Below are 18,984 nucleotides of genomic sequence, written 5' to 3'. Positions count from 1 at the left end.
CAGTTACATGCCAACAGCAAAAACAACAGAGTTTCCTTATGAAAAAGCCCTCTGGGAACTGAGGACTAAAAATAGTAGAGTATTACTGAAATAATACACTAAAAAATTTCCTAGCTTTCTTTGTCCATTTAAGACAGCACAGTGTTTTACCTTTTTTGTTCTTTTTTCCTTTTTTTCTTTTTTTTTTTTATTTTCCCCGTAGGTAAAAAAAAAAAAAAAAAAAAAGAACTATCTTATTTCTGTAACCAAGAGGCAGGTCCAACAACTTTTTGACCATGGACACCATCAGTTTATATGGAAACAAAAAAGCAGGACATGATACCACAGCTGTGACTGGTAAGTATTTCTACCTAAAGCACCCTCCAAGTCATTTTCCACCCTCAAGGCGGTTCTGCAGACTTAGTTGTACATGGATTGCTATTCTCAGTTAAACCTTGAGCAATTGATTTCAGCCAATAGTGGGCTGCCAGTGCTTTACTTACTGCTCAATCTCACTAACCTGACATTTATGGTGTACTGATTGGCCTATGTCAGTGGTGGTGGTTGTAAATTCACTTTGAAAAGCTTTGTGTTAACAGCCTTCAACCAGGCTCTGCAACGAGTATGAGCAGGCAAGCTGACAATTGCTCGACCTCCTGCCCTTATTACAGTGAGTAAATCAGGCTTTGAGCCATTAGGCTGGAGCCCGAGGCCTACACAAAAAGGATTGACATGACTAAAGGTCAACCTCTGTCACACATGTGTAACAATTTGGATAATGGAATTCTGTAACTTATCTGGAAAAGGTGCCGAACGTGTGAAGGGAAAGTATACCCTGGGCTGAATTTTCCAGCTTTTACATTAAGCAATTGCTCAAAGGTCTGCACTTTAAAGTTCTTGCACATTTGATGCCGTGGAATCTGGGGGACAAAAGCCCACAGAGCAGTGACTGAGACAGTTCTGCAAAATATTGAGCATCACCACCACCTGGAAAAGTGTATAGTGTGGTTTCACCTTGTCAAATCTGTAAAAAATACATTATTGGCATCAGGTACATAACGCTGTTGGGACATGCATGTAGGACATTAAAGTACTGCTTTTATGCACCAATTTTGAATCAAAAGTCAGTAGAAATAATTAACTGTTAATGGTGTCATGAACTAATTTTAATTTGGGGCCTTACAAACTAGATTTCATCCAACAATGGAAATTGCTTTTATTAACTGATAAAAAAAAGGTCAAATATTTCTATAATATTGGTGATCGGATCACTTCTTAGCTATGCAGAAAGGTAGTGGTCAAACAAGGACAGAATTGAGCTTTTATATTTATTTGTGTTCTGCTTCAGTATTTTTGCATATTACATAATGAAATCTCCAAGGTGAGATTATGTGCCATGGAAAAACAGACAGTCCCTGCATGATCTGGCAACTTAAAAAATATTTTATTTTCTGGGGATAGTGTGTGTCCAGACGCGTGCATGTTCCATGCAGTCCACAGAACTATTATTTTCAGTAAGACTGCTAAAATTCTGGGGCTGTATCCAACTCCAAACACCAAACTTTAGTCCAAACTTCACTTTGTGAAATAGGAAGAGAAATCTGCCCCCATGTTAAATTAGATTTGTTTCATGTGTGCTTAGACTTATTTATCTGCCAGGCATACATTAGATCTGTACAACTACTGTAGATATATGAAGATTTGTTGTAGATCATTCTGTAGATCAAATGAAGATACCACAAACATGGAGATACATGAAGATAATGTGTGAGAAGGTCTTAAAAAAATCACAAGGCTTCTAAAAGAAACATCAAAGTTTAGTTTAGCTTTTCTAAGAACAAAAATTACTCAGTATAAAGTACTTTCCCATATACCTTTGTGATCAAACCAACTTTGCATTGACCCTAAGAAAGGAATCTGTAACATACAGAAGTTATCTGGAAAAATGTGATACTAAGTCCTCCAGAAGTACTAATGATAGCAAGCTGCTTTGTAATGGCTTAGCACAATTTTCTCCTAGGATACACGCATTAAGGAAGCTGTGGCACTTCATACTGAATTTACAGTTTAGTAAGCTACTGAACACAACATTATGGGTATTTCCAGTAGGCAGTATGAGAACTTAAAATCCATGTAAAACTAAAATTTATTGTGCTTTTTCAATGGAAAATAAATGCAAGGGTGATAAACAATGCAAAATCCACAGAAATGACAAAACAAGAAAGTAACAGAATAGCACCAGCTGTTACTCTGCATAGTTTAAGATATAATAGTAGTATAACTAAGGGGTTTTTTCAAGACAAAATTATTTGAATTTCATGAACATGACAACGTTGAAGCAAGGCTGACAAGCAGTCTAGAATACTAGATGATGGATTGCTGAGAAACATAATTTTCACTTTAACAGAACGACGGCAGGCGCATAATTCTATCCCCCAGTGCTTTGCTGTAACAGCGAATTTAGTCCAAAACTACAGGTTTGAGAATCTGAATACAAATCTTTCACCACAGCCGGAGTGAGTGCTTCATTTGAAAGGTAAGGATTCTCTGTGCATATTAATTTGTTTAGAAATGTATAGTATTGCTGCATGGGCTCTGGCCAACATGCATCCCAGCAAATTTCCTATTCTTGGTCCAGATGAAGTTAAAGACAATGTTTTCTTTTACTTCAGCTGAGACACAAAAAGACCAATAAGTACCCAAATGGTACTTTATTAAGATGACATGCACCCTTTCTAGTAGGATCAGTTAGTTTGGGAGGAGAGGGGAGGGAAGAAATTATTAAGGGAAAAATCAGTTACACTGGTTTACCACTTTGTATTCACTAATGAACTCCCTTATGTATGTATATTTTGCTCATCCCTGTAAGAAAAGTGGCATATGAAAAAGCATTTCTCCCAGAAATTAAGCTTGAATTAAGTCAAGCTAAAACAAAGTGAAATAATATATTTGACATTCTTGGACTATTCTAAGAAAAAAATAACTATTTGACCTCTGACCAAATAAATAAATAAGTAAATAAGACAGCAAACTCTTTACCGGGCGCATGAAGAAAAAGAAACTGTAAGACTGTATCCTTTGATATGCCTGTCAATAAAAGTTTTTTTGTCTAAACTGCATTTGCAGGGCAAAAGACCATTTACAAATTGGCTGTTTCCAGAATTCACAGTTTAAAGTTTGGAGCCTGAAAAACTGCAACTACCAACATGTAGTTCCTTTTAAACTTCTTTATTTTCTTCTAATAGAATTTAAGTGGATATCTTATATTTTCCTTAAGTCTGCTCTTATTAAATTTTGATGTTAAACAGAAAGGGGAAACCATGTGCAACTAGATTAATTTATCTCCAGGGAGTAAGGACACATTAATAATTGAGATAATGTTTTCATATATGTTGGAATCAAGTGTGCCTTTTCACTCCTTTATTAGAAAACACATTAGGGAAAAATTATCTCATTCTCATCAGTAAGACCTAATTGCTGAGAAAGTCTTTGTTTGCTTTGCAATAACAAAAGAATTATTCTCACTACTTCAGAAAAAAAAATGGGGGGGATCAGAAATATTATCAAGCACTGCTGGAAAAAATGCCTGTATTACCAAAGAGAGTGTTTACTTAATACACCCAGTCCTGTTTTTGTTTTAAACAAATCAGGGTTTATTGTATTTTTATAAAACACAAGCAAACTCTGGATTGACTAGAAGTGGGCCAAAGGGGAAAAAAAAGCACTACAACTGAAAGTGACTAATATTTTTGGCTTTCTGAAAGGCTTATCTTCCTGTAAGTTATAAAAAAATATCCTAGATGATTGTGAGAGAACTCTATAATTTCTCATGAACACCCATAGGTGTCAAGACCTGTTGCGAGGTAATGGAATGGTATGTAATTTACTCTGAATTGTTGTACATTATGCTGTATGGATTACATACAAAGCTAACATCGAATGCATGGTGGGAACACTTGTGCAGACAGACTGAAGCATATTTCCATAAGACTGAGCTATACATTAAATGCGGTGCCTCTGATGTTTCCCACAACAAAGAGTTTTAAAAAAAAGCCACCAAAACAGTAACTACTCTTGAAAGTCTTTGGAATAGCACTTCTATTTGGCTGGTGTACACTGAAAACAAAGAACTGTAAACTAAAATAAGTATCTATCAACTTGACTTTAAAGTGCTGAGAGAAAAATGTTAAAAAGTTATTGCAATACTAAGAAAGAGAAGTTCTCTCTATAAGGTCCATCAAGAACTAATGCTGAATAACTAATCTGTAGACAGACTTGTATTTGCAGATATCTTGAAAATATTAGTGGTAGAGAATTGACTAAAGCCACAAAATTATAAATGGACAGTGATGAGTCATTCCTTTTTCATTTTCAGTGATTTAATCCACACTCCCATACCATTTAGACTAAAAGAATACAGTCTATTCACATACATACTTTCATTTGCTTTTATTTATTTTCATAGGTCAGGTTTTGTAAAATCACACACACTTTCTGATTACTTTCTTTCACTAAATTTTTCTTTATTAAACATTTGTTCTGTGATATATAAAACACACCAAATTGAAAGTCAAAACAAATGAGAAACAGCCAAAACTTTTAGCTAAAGCTTTGAGTATGTGCTTTTTTGCTAACAGCTTTTGTCATTAATTCAAGACAGAAATAATTCAAGACCATGAGCCGCCCAACAATACATTAATAATAAATTAAATTTAATTATTATTTTTAAGATAATTCACTTAAAAGACACACACTCTTTTTGCTGGCCAACAGGAAATCTGTGTTGTGCGTTAAGAACAGAAAAGGAATCCCACAAAAAAAACTCAGCTGAGACCTGCTGACGGCCTGAATCTGACACCCACAATAGTACTATTTCTTATTTTTGCTTAACTTCTTTTTGTTCTTTGCTTTTAGTTTTTCTTTCATTGTTTTAAAACAGTTTTTAAGTTACCCTGAAATCTGACTAAAAATTCTTGCCTTTAAAAAAAAGATATTGTCAAGATTTGCAATTTATCTTGCATAAAACTGACTCATAATAAAAAAAAAGATAATGTAAATATTTATGGACAATGTAAAATTCTCTGAGTCCATTTATTTTATTTAAATTTCAATATTTTATGTAGTCTGTGGATCTGGCAAGCTCATTTTACTATTATGTGTTCTGTTAATTAGAATAGTCTAAATGACAATACCCCTCTCAACAATTAAAATAAAGCTTCCAAAATTGAGTGTCCCATAAAAAATATTTGATTAATAACGTATCCCAAAATTCTCTCATTATAATCACTGGGCTTTGGTAGGAACGGATTTAAGACCCAATCATCGATATATACTATCCAAGAGAAATTCCATCTCCACTGGAGGCAACAACAAAACTTCCAATGATTGCAAGTCATCCAGCTTTCTTGAGCACCTTTTGAGTGTGTTCTGAGGCTAATCTTTTACTCTTTAACGTGAAAATCTCCTTGTCACAATGGTCTTTTGGGTAAACACTTTGAGACAAAGACCTCGACAGGAAAAGCACGGGGACTCCTACTCCACACCGCCAAATATCTTTCAAAAATCCATTCACTTTTACTCTATACTCCCTGAAGACAGCAAAAACACCCTTTGCATCTTCATGGACTCCTTATATTCTGAAGATTCGGATTCAGTCTTGATGAGCAAATAGCACCTGCAGATTTATGGACATGTTCCTATGAGTCACTGTAGCAGTCAGTCTCAAGGAGAGCAGAAGCTGCAGCTACAGACGACTAAGCAGAACTAAAAAATTACACATTTCAGCATAAATGAAAAAATGAATGGAAGATACTAGGAAGAAAGTAAGCTGTTTCTGACACACCAGGACCATGTATTTTCCCTAACAGTTATCACTGTTACCCTCTTTAAGATAGTGACAAATATTAAAGAAAAAAATAAAAATTGGAGGGCATGTGAAAGTGGCTTTCACATGAAAGCACTGGAAGCATCATTAGGGGAATGCACAGTCAGTACAGCACCAGAGTTAAACTACACTGTGAACAAGCACTAATACTCTCATTGTGCAAAAAGCAAGGCTGTAGAATAGGCCCCTGCCTTTGTTTCAGCAGCTTTCTCAGACTGCCTGTGGGTCACAGCCATGGTGCAGTATGCCATCTCAATCCACAAGTGCTACTCTAAGATGATACAGCTGGTGCTGTGATCTGAGAGCTCCATCAGCTCTTGTTATTCAGGTCAGAATGTAGAAAACACTGGGTTTTGTAAGCTTCAAACTTCTCTGGCCATGTCTCTCTACTCCTCATCACAGCATCTGCAGGAATCTGCTCTTCCGTAAACCACTGTGATATCTGTGGTATCCACTGGTTTTCTGGCTACCTTTAGTACAGCAAGGCTTTTGCTTGCATTGTTTACATTTTCAAATCTGCTTGCTCAGTTCACTTAAATTGTGGGTTTGTTTGCTTTTTTTCATGGCTAGTGGACAGTGCTACTACTACACACAATTGCACTCCAGGTCTACTTCAAAATGATTAAATTTGACAAGGAAGGAAAGATGATAACTTACTTCCCAGAGATGCTGAGTGTTCCTGATGGCACCTGCTTGAACCTTCTCTGGCAAGAGCAGGATTCCCTGGAAGGGCCCAATCCAGGTGCCCTGCTGAATCCTCTGTGCCGCACAAATGCCATAGGCCAGGCCAGGCACAGTGCTGGTGCACAGACACACTTCTCGGGGCAGGTCCCGGAGCCACTCTGGGATCTCAGGTGGAGGGGCTGCTGCGGCTGCACTGCTGGTGCCCACCAGCCGGCGCAGGGAGTGGAGGGGCCCGTGCATAGGGCACTCACCGTTGCGGTTGTCAGCACACATGTCACATCCTGAGGGGCAAAGAGGGAAAAACACCATCAGTGTGGTGCTGCTGGCCACCACCATCACCGGTGCCATGGGCGAGAACATGCAGATCCCTGTACTTTTCCTGTCATTTCACGGCAGCCCAGCACTCACACATCGTGCCCCTTTGTGCATTGTTTTGGATGGTTTTCCTAATTTCACCAAAGCTCTAAATAAGAAATTCCAAAGGCTGAGCAGAAACCCTGCAGACAGTTTGCAAGTCTGGCGTGTTCACAGATCTGCCAAGACTCATTTATTTTAACATAGTTTTTTAAGATTCATTTTTTGACTAATATAAATAGCCCATTTAAACCACCCCAGTCTGTTTCAGCAAGACATTTTTAAGCACAGAGTGCCTTACTAGTCCCTCTCATTTGCCTCACCACAGCTCAGCCCAAGGGTTTAATTGGAACAGGATTTGATTTAATCCTTATTTTAAATGAACATTCGCTCTGCTTTTTACATTAACATGTGTGTACATGCCTGCTTGTTTAGAAAATAAAATAAATAAACCAGAACCTCATGAATGACAAATTGAATCATGCATGGACGTTAACTTTCTTAAACCCAAATCTAATCTTAAAACTGAAATTATGTAGCAAATATTACTGATTTCTAGCACACACATGAATATTTTTTTATTGAATAGAAATGCATGTTCTTTGCCTGTTACATTTAGTTGAGGCTGTGGGGAGGGGGGGGAAATAAACAACAACAGCAAAAAAAACACCAAAAAGAGCGTATCTGGGTTTGTGAACAACTCCCATGACAAAGGATAAGTTTGTAAAAATGTTTATTTTCCTAACTGTTTTAATAAAGGACAATGTGATTCTGTTTTGGGAAGATCCTACAATCATTTTTCTTTCCTGAGAAAAGAAGACTTTGGTTAAATGTTTCCACTGCACACTATTGCACATGCCATGGATGTACATCTTCCAGGAAAATGTTTCATGTTCAAGAAATCTGGGAATACGTTGAGTTAACACAACAATAAATCAATTGAAATAAGTTACCATCTTCTGCACATTTCACTTGTGTAGCACAATAAAGGTTTACATATAAATTTATTCCAGAAACACAAAGAAAAACCAATAACTATGTCATAGTACTCATATAGCAAGTCCTACATCTTTAGAACTTACACCCCTTCTTATAAAAACAGAACACAGTATTCACTACAGAAGCTGGAGTTTCTTCATCTATGTCACAGATTTAGACTTACTAGATTGCCTGTAACCACAGTTTCAATTCTCAGGGGGCCTGACTCAGATGTTCTTGTTTCTGAGGTGGATGTACTGTGTATTAAGTAGACCTCTTTCCTACAGATCCTCCAAAGGAAAACCTTCCTCTCAATTCAGTCAAACCTAGTAAAGGATAATAAAAGATGCATTTTCAAAGTATGGGTTCTATGTGCATTCTCCAATTTCAGACATGCTACCTAAGCACTCTTTCCTGTCATCCTCTTTTAAATTCTATCATACAAAAATGGTGCATTCAGCAACATGAAAATATTTGTCACTTACATGTGGAAGCTAATTTCCCTCAAAATCGTTACACCTTCTAGTCTTGCAGGAAACGCATGTGTCTCTACCCGGTGCTTGTCTGTCCAAGTTCTCCACCAGCATCATCGATTACAGATCTTAGCAGAAAGCCAGCCAGCAAGGCCTGAGTTGTGCATTACTCTGACGGGTGCCCCTGCAGAAGAAGGTCTCCTTATGAAACTCTCCCCAAGCCATCTCTCCCTAACAGGTTAGGGCAGGAGGCAGGAAGAAGAGGAGCTGGCCAGCACGGCAGAATAAAGCCCCCTAGTGGGGACCGCCCTTATGTTGGCAAAAACACCACTTCTTAAAGACATACTCCCTGCCGCAAAACGACTCTTCTGTTGGGTTAAGCCGCAACTGCAGAAGGGTTTTGCTCACTCAGACACGTCAATTAGAGGTGGTTGGAGGATGAGATTTGCAGGACCCCAGGGAAAACATTTCTGGCTGGTCCTGAGAGAAGATTATTATGCAGCAGATATTCCAACAGCCCGTTCCAGGCATGATGAATAAAAGGCAGCAAGTACATGCCGGGATTTTTTTTTTTTTGGTTGTTATTATTTCCACAGCTAGTTTGGAAAGTGAGGTATCACCACAGCATCTTTTCTTCCCTTTCCTCTTCAAAACCAGTCATCAAAAAACCCTGTGTTTTTGGCATATCCAAGGATGCTAGGGGCAGCACTGGAGTTTGGCATTGGAGGTCACATAGGAAAGGATCTTAAATAGGAAAAGAGAAGAAAGAAAAACAAAAACCAAACCCGAAATCCCAAATAGTTTGGCATGTGATACACTTTAAGCAGATTATGGCTGAACACTATAATCTACAGTTGGATTTGATGACTTTACAGATCTTTTCCAACCTAAATGGTTCTACGATTCTATGAATCTGGCATCTAACTGTGCAAGTTAGGAAGAAAACATCTGATAGGAAAACTGAGGACTTAAAGAGATGATGTCTAACCATGACGTCAATTAGCACCCAGGACAGGCCCCTGATTTTGACCTGTTTGCACTCTTTGACCATCTTCTAGATGTGTAACTCTCCTCATAGGTACTTGATTATTAATGGCTTTCTTAGAGACACCGTGTCTCCGGAGAAATTCACATTAAACATTCTAAGGCATCTTCGTGATGCCTTTCGGATAACTTCAGTGACAATTTCCTGCATCCTGCCATAACATATATATAACTTTTAATGCACACACATGTACCTGCCCAGAACAAGGATTTCTTCACTTTGTCCTGACAATATGTGGGCATGAGTGTGGGTTAAACATTTTATTTCTACATTTCCAAGAAAAGGAAACTAAAAAATTGTCAAGGAGTATAAACAAACCCTGTGTCACTGTCATTTATTATAGAAAGTCACACATGGTGATATTTATTTTCCACTGTCCAAAAACACTGGTAATGTCTTAATGCTTGGCAGCCACAGTATCTGATCCCCTGCTGTGTTCCTTTCCCTTTGTCCTGCCAAAGCTGAAAATTTGGAAAATGGAACATCTTTTGAAACTGCTTTGGCTAATGGCTTGTTGATGAGGGTGGGATAATCTGTCTTTAATACCAAGCAGTACTGAATTTCTTCTTAGTTCTGTGTTTTATACGTTTATCTTTAGTAGTTATGCAATTATACAAGTAATTTTTTTTAAAATTCTCATAAATGTTATAAGGAGCGGACCCCCATTTTACCACGCCTTGAGTAAAAAGGCTACTGTGCATTTTTTCCTCTTCTGTCACTAACTTTTGCATAATATGTAGAAGCATCCATTTAAAGACCATCACTGCAGGCAGCGGATTCTTTTGACTCAGAGGACAAGGGAAGGATGTCCTTAATATCAGATAGGAGGAAAAAGCAAGAACTCCAAGACTTGCACACTGCCCTGCCCCACAGGTAGAATCAACAGCATCATCTTCATGTTCATGTATCCTGCAGAGAACAATGGAATGCAATGCACCAACTCACTTAATACTACATGGAAAAGAAGGGAGGAGGGGAATTGAGAGGGGGATAGTTGTGGTCCACTGACATTACAGGAATCTCCAAACTGGATGGCAACCCATGCAGGTGTGGGAAGTTCACATAAAACAGGCACACTTGTACAAGTGTGAACCTTCCAGAGAACTTCCACACAGGGCAACAAGGAGAGATGTACTGTGCCCTTCCTCCTCGAAGAGCCTTTGGCCTTGAAGAGCAGCTGTGGGAGTACAGGCCTTCTCCAAGAACAGCTGAAAGTAACATTTCCACTCTCTGTAATAGCATCAGTCAAGCCCTAAATCCAGCCAAGAAGCGAGAAATGTGAGAAAATTCAGGGATTTGCTGAAAATGGAAAAAGAAAGTAGGACTGCAGCCAGAGCAGAGCGTCTTCTGATAAAATCTGGAAATGTAGAAGGTAAGGTCAGTGGGAGCACTCCACTGCAGGGCCAGATATGGCCCAACATTTTGGAAGGAGATCAGTCCCTCACTTTATACCTTCATACTCTGTAGAGAGCAGGATTAAGGAAAGAAGGAAGCAAGGAAAAAAATTAAAGGATTTCCTAGTGGAGTTGTTTGATATGGCTCTTTTGGGAGAATTGCAATATGTTACTGTTTATGTGCCTCCATAAAAATGAACACGGTGTAATGCCAGCACTATAACTCCATATGAGTACACTTAAAAGTACTAAAACCAAGCAAAAGTACATATCATTGACCCAAACCAAAATTCTAAACACTCTTCTCTTAGATTGGTTTAATCCAACCTAAAAATCACTACTACTACATGCTTTAAAGGAAATCTGAAAGGAGAAAGCTTTTGTCAGTGAAAGGTAGGGTTGTAACCAGCAAACCAGCTGTAACAATAAATGAAAGAAATACATTTTTGTCTCAGCAATAATATGCTTCAAAGGTGCAGTTATACTGGATACCTGCAGTTTGCCGGTATTAAAGAAGGGTGGCCTCTGACCTTCTGCTTCATAATTCACCGCAAGCATTCAGGTATCCAGTGTAAGTGGCCATCATTTCACATGGTATTACTCACTTGCAAGTATAAATCACCACAGCTGGCCCTGCATCCCTGTCTGGGCCCGTGTACCCAGCTAAGTGGGAGAGTGGGCTGGATGACACAGTACCCTTTGCTTTCCTGAGGGTTGGAGTTTTCCAGGGAATCACGGCCTCCCTTGTACCTCAGTTGCCTCATCAACGAGCTGGTATCAACCTCCTTTTACAAAATTAGTAGCAGTTTCTAGCAGACAGCCTGACTCGAGGCAGACTTTCGGGAGAACAAAACACAGATGCATTTTCTCCTCCGGTGCCCTGTATTTATATGCTTATTTATTCTAAATACTCGTTTCAGGAAGAGGGACCAAGCTCAGCCTGCTGCCCCAGGAGTCGGATGGCGTCCCGAGGGTGCCGAGTCACCGCCGATGGGTGGAGACCCACGGCGGCATGGGGTCCCGGGGCGCCCAGACCCCTCCCTTCCGTGCTTTTTCCCCCTTCCGTCTGTCCCTCGTTCCTCTCGCCATTTCCCCCGGTCGGGCTCCGAGCGTCGCCGCCGCGGGGGAGACAAAGCGGAGCCCTCGCTCCGCTTCCGCATCGGCGCAAGATCCTCCGCGGGGTCCGAGACCCCGCTCGGGGGTCAGACACACCCCGCGCCAGCTCCTCGGGGGAAGATGATGTACGAGGGCTGCCTGGGCGCCCCGGGGTGGGTCAGGGCGGCCGTCCTCCTTGTGGAGCGGCTTTCGGGTTATTTTTAAGAGGCGGGTGGGGGGCGTGTTGAGGGAGGTGGGCTTTATTTTTCCTGCCTTCTGCTACAGGTATGAATGAATTGAATTTCTGTGTCAGGTATGAGAAGGGTAGGAGAATATTGTGTGTAGATAAACCTTGCCACCCTCTGCCCCTGAGAGACCCCCATATACAATGTAGAGATGATGAATAGGCTCTGGGAGAGGAGATCGAAGTTCAGTCCGCACCGGCTCCACTCTCTCCTACAAAACTATAGGGCAATTAATTGTGGCTTGTCCCCTCATCCTTCATCTCCTGGTGGCACATATCGATGGAGATTACTGCTGATGGACCATTTTATCACCCTAAATAAACAGTCACCACCTTCTCTAACCTCAATCTAATGTATGGCTATCTGCTATATTTAAGGGTTCTGGGTAACTAATGATGTAAAATAGCTAAATCATACAGGTTACCAGCAGCCTAGAGGAAAAAAAAAATCCAAATATTTTCCACACCGATCCACTTCACAGCATGTTATATATACAGTGTCTCCCTGTAAATTGAATGGGAAGAGGCGTGCAAAGTGCTTGGTCGCGTGACACTTCAGTTTTACACAGCGTATTTATTATAGTGGCAGCTTGGTTCTTTCTGGTGAAGGTAGAGGAGTCTCAGACTTCTCATTGAAAAAGCCTCTCTCCAGCAGCTAGGGGCAAGCCTCCACGGGAGCAAGCCGGCCCCGCAGCCCCCAGACTCACCCTAGGAGCTCTCCTCCTAGCCTTCGGAGCGCCCCTCCCCCAGGGCCCAGAAATACCCTCATCCTTCCAGATTCAAGGCTGGGAAGCAAACCGTCCCCAGCCGCCTGCTACATTATCAGGGCTTTAACATAATCCTCTTTACTTCCCTGGGAGTAAAGACTGCAGGGCCCTAATTAGGGGTTTGTCTCTTAATTGCCTTTATTATTATTATTATTATTATTAATTTTCCCCCAGTTAACCCCCTTTCAGTTTAAAACAATTACACACAGATGCTTAACCTGCAGCTCCGTGACGGTCCTCAGCCCTCTCCCTCGCCCAAGACCGTACCATATGCATTGACATTTGACGATCAAGGCGTGTGTCTATGGGGAAGCCGCCGCCCATTCATCTTTCCGCGGCGGTCGCCCGGAACGGGCCGAGCCGGCGCTGTGGAGCGGGCCCCCAGCGGTTGGCGGGGCCAGGAGGAGCCGCCGCCACCGCTCCGCCTTCCTCGACGGCCCCGGCCGCCTCCCGCTGCCTCCGCCGGCGGGCCGGCCGCACGAGAGCGCCTGGCGGCACAACCAGGGAAGCTCGCCGACCTTCTCCGAAGGTTGGTCCTGCCCGGAGACAGGGGAAGCGGGGTGCCCCGGAGAAGAAGGAGATGTTCGTGAGGGGGAAGGGGAATGCTTGGGAAAGTAGGGGAAACGAGGCGCTCGCTCGGATGGCGAGGGAGATACATCTAAGATTAGAAGCCGGGAAGAAGCCTGGGAGCTGCCGACACCCGCAGCGCGCGGGCTGGGCCCGGCGGAGCCGGCGTGCCGGCGACCCCGCTCTGGCAGGGTTCGGTCCCGGCGGGCAGGGGTTTATACCAAGTTGGGCAGAGCCAGCCCGTCTCGGGGTCTCGGTGGGGCTGTCCGAAGATGAAAGTGCAGCAAACAAGTACAAAAACTAAAGTCGACGGTTCCTCACGTCACTCACAGCCCGCCACCTCCTTTCCCTCGAACAGGCACCTCTGGTGCAGAAAGGAGACTGAGGGTGGGAGTCAAGGCGGTTGGAAATCCTGCCTGCCCATGGACTCGGGAAGCCACGCAGGGGAAGCCAGGCCTGTGCCCTGCAGCTTGTTCCCCTGATAGTCCGAGTGCGTGGAGTGCCGCGGCACGGTACTGGATGCAGTTCCCGCACTCCTTCTTCATTTGCAGTTTACTTTTTCTTTTTCTTTTTTTTTTCTTTTTTTTTTTTTTTTTTTTTTTTTTTTTTTTTTTGGTTTTTTTTACGGCGATGATTGCCAAAGCAAATGCACTGGCCCAGACCAGTTGAAAACATTCAAAACGTTTAAAAGTTTCCCTCAGAGTAACTAACGACCGCTGGAAGCGACAGTCCGCCCTGTAAACAAGTTCCAACAATGATAAGAAAATTTAGACTAGCTGCAGGGAAAAAAACAAAAAAAAAAAAAGAAAAAGAGCTCTACACGGCGCTGGCTGCACCCTGCCCGTGCTTCCGACGGCGAGGGCTGCCCCGTCCCAGACGAACGCGACACACACACATCGCCGAACGCGACAAATCAAGCCGTTTGCTTTCCCAAATTCCCCTTTAGTATCGCGGTTGGGAAAAAATATTCAGGCTTCGACTGCGACTCTGTGGGGTGCTATTATTCCACTCAATCCTTAAAAATGTTCCCCCCAATCCTTTTTTTAATCTTCCTTTCTATTTTTAAAACCTTTATCTTTTAGATTTACGGAGCTGCTCCGAGAAGTAAAACATGTATTATCTGAACGGTTCGGTTGGCGATTAGAAGTGCATTTCGGATTACATTTGCTGTATGTAATTTATGAGATCACATTTTCTGCACCCGAGAATAGAAATATATATGAACATGTTTCACTAGAGGGTAAAACTAAGCATGAGGAAGTCGCTTAAAACAAAGCCAACATTCAATACAGAAAGATTTGCAATGTTAAGAAAGCGGGAAAAATCTCCACCAAACTCCACTCAACTTTTCTCTTGAAAGTATGCCCAACTCCCTAGACAATTTAATTAACACACAACACAGTTTCATGGAAACTTTCAAAACAAGCTCTGCATCTGAAATGTAATTAAACGAATCCGCGTTTTGCTTGGGCGTGTGTTTATGGATCGCTGGCTTGGGGTATCGTTTGTCTGTTCAACAGCCTTCCTTAAATAGACATTTAGGGAGTGGGGGTTGAGAAGGACAACAAAAAAAAATAAAGAGTTTTAAGAAAACTTAGTATAAAGGAGACTGTTTGAAGCAATGCAAAAAAAAAAGTACACGCACCGAAGCCACGGTGCACTGTCATAACAAGGGAAGATCCGTGTGCTCTGGATGTTAGTAATAGAACTGTTGAGTTATTAGGAGTTCATATAGCTCTTTTCAACCCGTGAATTTCCTTGGTTGCATAGGATTGACAGATATAGGAACAAAGGAGAGACAGAACCAGATTCTAAAATTACAGACCTCTCATCGATACAGGCGTTTAATAACAGTGGCAACCCCTTCCCCTCCCCCTTTCCCCCCAAAAAAACACCAAACAAAAAACGACTGTATAATTGGCAACAGCAGCAGTATTAAACGCTTTCTATCCACTAAGTCCTAAATGAATTCTGACACTCATGTAGACTTTTTCTAGAAATCAGTTTTTCTTATTAAATGACCATGTCATGCATTTCTATACAGGTGAAAACTAAAACCAGCGACGTGTTAACGAGGTCTGAAAGGAAAACGATACTCTTAGATAAGAGGGAGGAAAACTTTGTCCTAGACCATGGGATGAAAACTGCAACTTTTCCCTGCCCAGATCGGAGGAGTAATTGATTTCTGGGTATGCAGCGAAGCCTGGGATTTCCAGGTAGGAACAGAGTGAGATATGCAAGGTAAGAAATGACCGCCTTTCTGGTAAGTTGGTCTGAAGCATTTCTGAATCCATTTTCCTAAGCAGGCCTCCGAAAGAAATCTACCCCCACCACAGCCTTCCCGGTTAAGCGTGCCTTCCAGGGAAGGATCTGGGTCTCAGGCAAGAAAAACTGCTACCGAGGGGCTGCCGCCCGTCTCCTGAAACCACTTTGAACAACTCAAAGACAGCTCAAGGGACAGAAGGGCAGGGCGAAGCATGCTCCTCGCAGAGGGAGAGCGGTGCAGGCACCAACCGCGGTCCCCCAGCCTGGAGCGTCCCCAGGACGGCCCAGTGAGGGGAGAGGCGGAGGATGAAGGGTCGAGAACTGCGAGAAGGGGCACGATACGTACGGTTGTTGGGGTCACTGGTGTGCTGATTCAAGGGGATGATCTCCATGCGCTGCTGACCGTACAGGTAGTAGTCCAGCTCCTCGGCCGTGCAGCGGTACCGAGCGACCGCACGGTCGCCGCATTTGCTGCCGCCGCTGCCGGCCCCGCACAAGTCCTTGCCCTGCAGGGGAGTGGGCGCTCCTACGGCTGGGAGATCCGAGCTCTGTAGCGGGCCGAAGACTGGGAGCTGGGTCACAGGCAGAGAGGTCAGGCCGGCCAGGGAAGCGGCCGCCGCGGCGACCACGAGAGGTGAGAAGGAAGACGGAGTGGAACGAGGAAGAGGAGAGGGAGACGCGAGGAGAGGGAAGGTCCGGGCGCTGGCGGAGGGCTACAGCGCGGGCTCGGCTCTCTCGGCGGCCTGAAGCTGGGCGCGGCCCCGCTGCTTTTTGAGCTGCTGCTCTGAGGGACAAGCTTGCTGCCAACAGTGCTGTAATAGGCGGATCCACCTTCCAGGAGAACGCGACGATCCGCCGGGTCCCCCGGGCCTCACAAATCTTGCTCTGCTGTAAAGCGGAAAAGGAAGGGACAAGAAGACGTGAGACCCCCGCCCCCCGCCCCGGCAAGGCGCTGCCCCGACCCCCGTCGTCCACACCCGGACACGCCGGGCCACGCGTGGGCTCTGCCGCAGCTGTGCGGGACCGGTGGCGGGACCGTAAGCGCGCCACTTCCCCTGCCCGTGCCAGGCTCCTTAGGAGAAAATCTCGTCCCGAAGAGCCTCAGGGAGGACACGCGAGAACCGTGGTGGTCGGGGGGACAAGACTGTCCCCCGGAGCGCGGGCAGGACGCGGGCAGTCCCGGGCATCCCGTCACGCCAACCCGTGGCCGGAAAGCCCCCGGCCGCCCCGCAAGGAGCTCAGCTCACCCCCTCCCAGGCGCACGTACTGTCCTCCCCTTTCATTCCCTTCCCTCTCCTCGCGGGAGCAAACGACTCTCCGCTGACAACAGGGAGGAGGAGAAGGAGGAGAAAAGTTGAGCTACACGCATACGCGCGCGGGTCTCTTCTCTCCGGCTGTTCCTGCTTTCCACGCTGGCGTTTGGAAGCGGAGGACGAATCCCGGCAGAGTCCTGTCCCGAGCGAAGGTGCCCCGCTGTGCCCGGCCCGACTCTGCCTTACCTGAGCGGGATGAGCGCTGCTGCGCGGGTGGACGTTTCGGCAGCTCCGGGAGCCTGAGCAGGAGGAGGACGGAGAGCAGAGACTTCTCTAGTCTTTGTCCACGAGGGAGCGGGGTGATCCTCTTCCAGGTGCCGGGTACCGGCGGGCCGGCTAGCTGCGAGCCGCCGGGCTCCCTCTGCCGTGGCTGCGCATCGCAGTCGCGGCCGGGCGCTCGGCTCGGCTCTGGCAGGCTCCGGTCGAGACACGTGGGTTTTACGACAGCGCAAAATACAAGTGTGTGTGGCGTGTACGAGAGGGAGGGGAGGGATCGGGAAGTTACCAGCGAGCCTGGATACAGAGCCCTTTTTTTGGCGACTTCCCCCACTTTGTTCCTTGCTCAACTTTTAAAGGTGTCCCTTTCTTCCCTTCCCTCCTCCTTCCCTCCCTCCCCCTCCCCCTTCTACCTTTCCTCCCCTCCCTTCCTTCTCTCCAACCTCAACCTCCCACCCTTCTCTTCTCCCTCCCTCTCTCTCTCTCTCATCTCTCTGCATCTCTCTCATACTCTCTCATACGCTCTCTCCCTCCCTCCCTCCCTCCCCTTAGCTCCAGGACCGCAGCGCCCCGAGAAGAGCTGGGCTTTTATCATGATGGGAGGAGAGCAATGGCTCGGCGCCGTCCAGAGCGGGATCCCCGCCTCTGCACTGTCCCCAGCGCCGGGCTACGGGAGCTTCCGGCCCCGGCGGCCGAAGCGCCTCGCAGGCGGCCAGCCTCCCGTTAGCTGCGGTCTTGCCTCGCTTGCCTTCTGCCCCTCGGGGGCTAGGGTGGATTTTAAAGACCTACTCACCCTGACCTGATACTGTCCCAACCACTTTACTTAACGCGCCTGCTGGGATGACCTGCCTCCCTTTCCCCTCTTCTACCTGTGACCAGTGCCAGGAGGTCCCAATACAGCTGAGGGAACCCACCGCCTCAGAGTTCCTCCCTCCTCAGACCTCGCACCCTCCAGCACCATTAGTACGCCTCTCTCCTGCTCTTTGTACTCGGTTACAGCACAGAGAAAGAAGTATGCCAGAGCGAAATGCAACCTGTGGCAAGAAACTTCTCATCTCTAGCGACTTTTTCTCTCCACTTTGCTTAGAAATTTACTGAGAAGTTTTCCGCTCTACTACTCAGTTGTTGAGCTCACGCATCAGTGAGTATTTAACAAGTTTGGAGGTTTTTTCAGTTTCTTCCTACACCGTATGAAAAACCAGACGAGAACTATAATCTATTAGGTATATCACGTGTACTTAGTATGCCTTGTATTTAGGACAAAATCTTTACACAAAGTGTTTATCTCACCAAAACATCTCTCTAGTCAGAAAAGCCTCCACAGACAGGTGTCACGCTGACATGAAACGCTGAGCTCCCTCTAAACATAATGTCTGCGCGTGTAAACTGTTTTCGCCATCCCCCCCCACCCTGCTTCTAGTTTATTTCTTTCCCACCCTTCATTCTCGCAGAGCCTGGGAAAGCTGCTGCTGTTTAGACTTTGTCTGTCTGTCTAAGGCAGGACATTTTAACACAAATTTGAACAGGGCTGGGGCAAAAAATGTTTTGACTGGCGTCATTTTGACAAGGTCATCCGTCATCTGCTGTATAGATTGATAACACCTAAGTTAAAGGCAAACACGATTAGGAACACCCCCCAACCAACATTTTTATGGGTTATGAAGTTGCCTATGAAAACCTTTTTCATGTCTTTGATCAATTCTATCGTGCATCATGTAATAATTTT

The 18,984-nt window shown here is 44.5% G+C and overlaps 1 protein-coding gene across 1 annotated transcript in view; it reads right to left on the bottom strand.

Annotated features, from left to right (window-relative positions):
• The window catches only part of PRDM6 (PR/SET domain 6), a 74,732-nt gene extending 56,513 nt beyond the window's left edge, over positions 1–18,219 (bottom strand). The window contains exons 1-5 of the mRNA XM_008923347.3: positions 18,128–18,219; positions 17,820–18,023; positions 17,101–17,458; positions 16,076–16,442; positions 6,521–6,828 (exon numbers count right to left, since the gene is read on the bottom strand). Of these exons, the coding sequence (XP_008921595.3) occupies positions 6,521–6,828; positions 16,076–16,442; positions 17,101–17,458; positions 17,820–18,023; positions 18,128–18,219 (1,329 nt within the window). The remainder of the gene's footprint in view (positions 1–6,520; positions 6,829–16,075; positions 16,443–17,100; positions 17,459–17,819; positions 18,024–18,127) is intronic.
• Positions 18,220–18,984: the final 765 nt, after the last annotated feature.

Source organism: Manacus vitellinus, unplaced genomic scaffold (assembly GCF_001715985.3).
Source record: "Manacus vitellinus isolate BGI_N305 unplaced genomic scaffold, ASM171598v3 scaffold_9_pilon, whole genome shotgun sequence".
Lineage (NCBI taxonomy): Eukaryota > Metazoa > Chordata > Aves > Passeriformes > Pipridae > Manacus > Manacus vitellinus.
This window is presented reverse-complemented; position numbering and strand designations above follow the sequence as displayed.